Source organism: Boleophthalmus pectinirostris, unplaced genomic scaffold (assembly GCF_026225935.1).
Source record: "Boleophthalmus pectinirostris isolate CB_2022bp ecotype Guang Dong unplaced genomic scaffold, ASM2622593v1 HiC_scaffold_1978, whole genome shotgun sequence".
NCBI classification, from domain to species: domain Eukaryota; kingdom Metazoa; phylum Chordata; class Actinopteri; order Gobiiformes; family Gobiidae; genus Boleophthalmus; species Boleophthalmus pectinirostris.
In genome coordinates this window covers 1-4,000 of record NW_026571148.1, presented here as the reverse complement: position 1 = coordinate 4,000, position 4,000 = coordinate 1, and the positions used below count along the sequence as shown (strand labels likewise).

The 4,000-nt window shown below is 48.2% G+C and overlaps 1 protein-coding gene across 1 annotated transcript; it reads left to right on the top strand.

Moving 5' to 3' along the window:
* Positions 1-646: 646 nt before the first annotated feature.
* LOC129409352 (transcription initiation factor TFIID subunit 13-like) lies at positions 647-2,117 on the top strand. The gene is made up of 4 exons (XM_055155076.1): positions 647-747; positions 868-918; positions 1,197-1,338; positions 1,888-2,117. Exons 1-4 carry the CDS (start codon positions 647-649, stop codon positions 2,008-2,010), a joined length of 417 nt encoding a protein of 138 aa, XP_055011051.1. The 3' UTR covers positions 2,011-2,117.
* The last annotated feature ends 1,883 nt before the right edge of the window (positions 2,118-4,000 follow it).

The following is a 4,000-nucleotide window of genomic DNA, read 5'->3' as shown; positions in this document are numbered from 1 at the left end:
TCTCGCGGATCCGCCGCGATGTGCAAGTGAACTCCGTTGCGGATCCGTTCTGCGGATATTTTTTGCTATGTGGGTCTACATGTTGCTGTTTCATGAGTTCATGATGATAATTTGAGATGAGCCCGTGGTATTAACAGGAACATCGGTGATGATAATTGGAGGTATCGCTGTTTTCCCAAGAAACAGAGACACGTCAATCGGACCAATTTTGTTTCGTTTGTCGGTGTGAAAGCGGACCACTCTGGAGTGTATTTGCTACATAATAACAATTTTATTGCCTTGTGCAGACCAAATAATCGAACTAGCGGTGTGAAAACGACCTAAGTAAAAAGGTGAGACTAGCGTATGATGTCATGTTGTCATGTGAAGGGGAGCTCACCTGTTGTAGTTCCAAGTTCAGTTCTTTATGGTCAGATTGTGTAAGACAAACAAACAAACAAAAAAGCATATCCAAGTCCTAATTGAGTAAAAGAGTTTCAAACAGAGCATGTGATGACATCAGCTGCAAAGTATATAAGTCATAAGTAACATCCATGACAACCAACCCAACATCAACACTTTTCCTGTCAGAACTGAAATGTTCAAGAAGTGTTCGAGTGTGTGGCTGGATTGAGGACTGAGTCGTTTTCAGTGATGAGGTGTTAATATGCTGCAGAGTTCACACCGGATGTGGACAGGTGCCACAAGCCCCTGTCGGTGCTGCTCTTTCCTGTCAAATGAGCGTGAGGAGGGCGCACTCTCTGACAGGTGAGAAGATGCTCTGGTCCCTCACAGCTGGTAATGATGCTGGTGTTTGTGGAGGTGCTGATGGTTGGTGGAGTGAGTGATTGTTTGTGATTGTTTGTGCTGACTCCAGTGAGGCGACAGAGATGGATCTGGACACGGACGACGCAAAAGACTCTTCTCCAAAGAACTCCGGTATCTGCCCGTTTATTCACAGATAAAAGAATCAAGAGTCTGAATAAAGATCTGACGTAGAGTGTGACACAGCACAGGCAGAGGACGCAAACAGAGCGGGAGTTTTTACGTTTTTCTTTCTGCAGCAGGTCGAGAAAAACAAACGAGTCTTTGTCTGTGATAAAGCCAAAGAAATAAAAAGAGAATTTACACGACATAAAACTGAATTGAAATGTTTTGTTGTTCTTTTTGTCGTTCTGTTTTTCATGTTCGTCCGGTTTGTCGCGTCCCGGCGACAGGTGCATGATGTACGGCTTCGGAGACGACCAGAACCCGTACACCGAGTCTGTGGACATCCTGGAAGATCTGGTCATCGAGTTCATCACGGAAATGACCCACAAGGCCATGTCCATCGGACGCCAGGGCAGGGTCCAGGTGGAGGTGAGCGACAGGGGCGGGGTCCAGGTGGAGGTGAGTGACAGGTGAGGGTCCAGGTGGAGGTGAGCGACAGGTGAGGGTCCAGGTGGAGGTGAGCGACAGGTGAGGGTCCAGGTGGAGGTGAGCGACAGGGGCAGGGTCCAGGTGGAGGTGAGTGACAGGTGAGGGTCCAGGTGGAGGTGAGTGACAGGGGGGGGTCCAGGTGGAGGTGAGCGACAGGTGAGGGTCCAGGTGGAGGTGAGCGACAGGGTGAGGGGTCCAGGTGTGAGGTGAGCGACAGGTGAGGGTCCAGGTGGAGGTGAGCGACAGGTGAGGGTCCAGGTGGAGGTGAGCGACAGGTGAGGGTCCAGGTGGAGGTGAGCGACAGGTGAGGGTCCAGGTGGAGGTGAGCGACAGGTGAGGGTCCAGGTGGAGGTGAGCGACAGGTGAGGGTCCAGGTGGAGGTGAGCGACAGGTGAGGGTCCAGGTGAGGTCGACAGTGAGGGAGGTGGAGGTTTGTTGGGGACGTTTAAATTTCCGTTCTTCGATTCCTAAGTTTGCGTGTTTTTCCAGGACATCGTTTTCTTGATCCGTAAAGACCCGCGGAAGTTCGCCCGAGTGAAGGATCTGCTGACGATGAACGAGGAGCTGAAGAGGGCGAGGAAGGCCTTCGACGAGGCCAACTACGGCTCCTAGGGTCAGAGGTCGGAGGTCGGAGGTTGTGGTTCTGTTTTTGGACTTGAATCGTCTGAACTGTTTCATATTTTCAATCTGATTAAATGTTTCTTTTTACTAAACAAAAATCATATTTTGTTTTTTACCTTTATAGTATTTTTGTTGTGTTTAGCTCGTCTGTTTTAATGAATAAATCAGGATTTGTTCCACGTTTGTTCTGTGTAAACGCTGCGTTCTGTTCACGGTTCTGTTCAGATCAACGAGTCGTGGTTTATCATAAATATAATTCCACATAAATAAAGATGAAATTGGAGTAAATCTCCTCCCCGCACCTCTGGTCATGACCCGAAGGACCAGATCGAGGCAGGGCGTCGAGGCAGGGCGTCTCCCTTAGAGACAGAGGTCAGAGCTCGGAGCTCGGAGTAGAGCCGCTGCTCCTCCACGTGGAGAGGAGCGTCTGAGGGAGGACGTCTGTTCTGACGTCTCCTGGACGTGTCCCTCAGGAGGTGTTCATGTCCCACCTGGAGGAGGAGGAGACCCAGGACACACTGGAGGGACCATGTCTCTGGACTGGACTGGGAACACCTCAGGTCCCACTGGAGGAGCTGGAGGAAGAGTCTGGGGTGAAGGAAGTCTGGGAGTCTCTGTTCAGACTGATGCTCCGAGACTCGACCCCAGAGAAGAAGAAGAACATGGAGGATAAATGTTTTCACAGTCTGTGGTCCAGCCTCGTGTCTCTGCGTCTGTGAAAGTTCATGAGACTAAACGTTTCTGCAGACGACGAGACGTTTGAAGAGTTTGAAGATCAGAGTTTTGAAGATCAGAGTTTTGAAGATCAGAGTTTTGAAGATCAGGTCAAACTTGTTTCTTGTTTCTTGGTTCTTGTTCTTGTTGTTTCTTCTGGGTGAGTTTTATAAATGTTTGACATAAACTCACAGGTGTGTGTTTTACGAGCGCCTCCTGGAGCCCGGAGCGACTCACCACCTGTGACCAGGAATGTCACCAATGACTTCATGATCCTTCAGCAGGTTTGGTCTGAACGCCAGAAATAACCACAGGAGCCGCGGCCTGTCACCACCTCTCACACGTGTGTGTCCGGTGTCAGTGCTGAAGTGAAGAGCGCAGTGATCCAGACCGAGACCAGGACAAGACCGAGACCAAGACCACGGCTCCTCGAGACCAAATCAAGACCATCTTTGTCATTTCCTACATTTATTTGTGTTTTACATTTATTTTAGCTCAAATATATCAATGTTTTTATAAATCTATCTCCAGTTTATCTGGTTAATGTTCATTTAAACTTAAAATAATCCAAACTGTTCTGCTCTGAAACACTCTGGGGCCTTTTTTAGACCCTCTCCCACAGTTGGAGAAACTCGTCTTTAAGAAAACTTCCACTGACACAAAACTGCTTCAAAATGAATCCAGTGAGTTTTTTTAAAGTCCATAACATTTAGTCACATTCTCTCGTTGGTTTTGCAGTCATATTTAAAGGCCGTGATGAAACATGATCAGACTTGAGTGTCGGACCTCGAGTCTGAGACGAGACCAGGACCGGGCCGGAGGACTATGACTCTGTCAGCCGTCCTCCCTGTGTCTGTGGAGTTTTATTCTGTGTAAAATCTTTTACTTTAAACTTTAAATCGTGTCCTGAGGTTCTCGGACGAGTTTAAAGTTTTACATTTCTGTTTCCTGTCAGTCTGTTTTGTCTAAAATATTTGACTTTTTGAGTGTGAAATCACTTATTTTTGCCCGTTTTTTCCAAACAGAATGGACAAAAAGAAGAAATAAACACGTTTTATTTATTTTCCTCAAAACAAACTTTATACAGACTTAAATCGGCAGCAGCGGGTGGTACGGCTTTATTCTCTTCTGGTACAAGTGACGATGTTTGAGTCTAAAAGCGACCAGCGAACACGGATCACACGAGCCACACGAGCCGCGCCCGGAGCCGCACCGACCCCGGGCGGCCTCAGGGGGCGCTAGCTTCTGTTACAGAGGCGGGAGGATG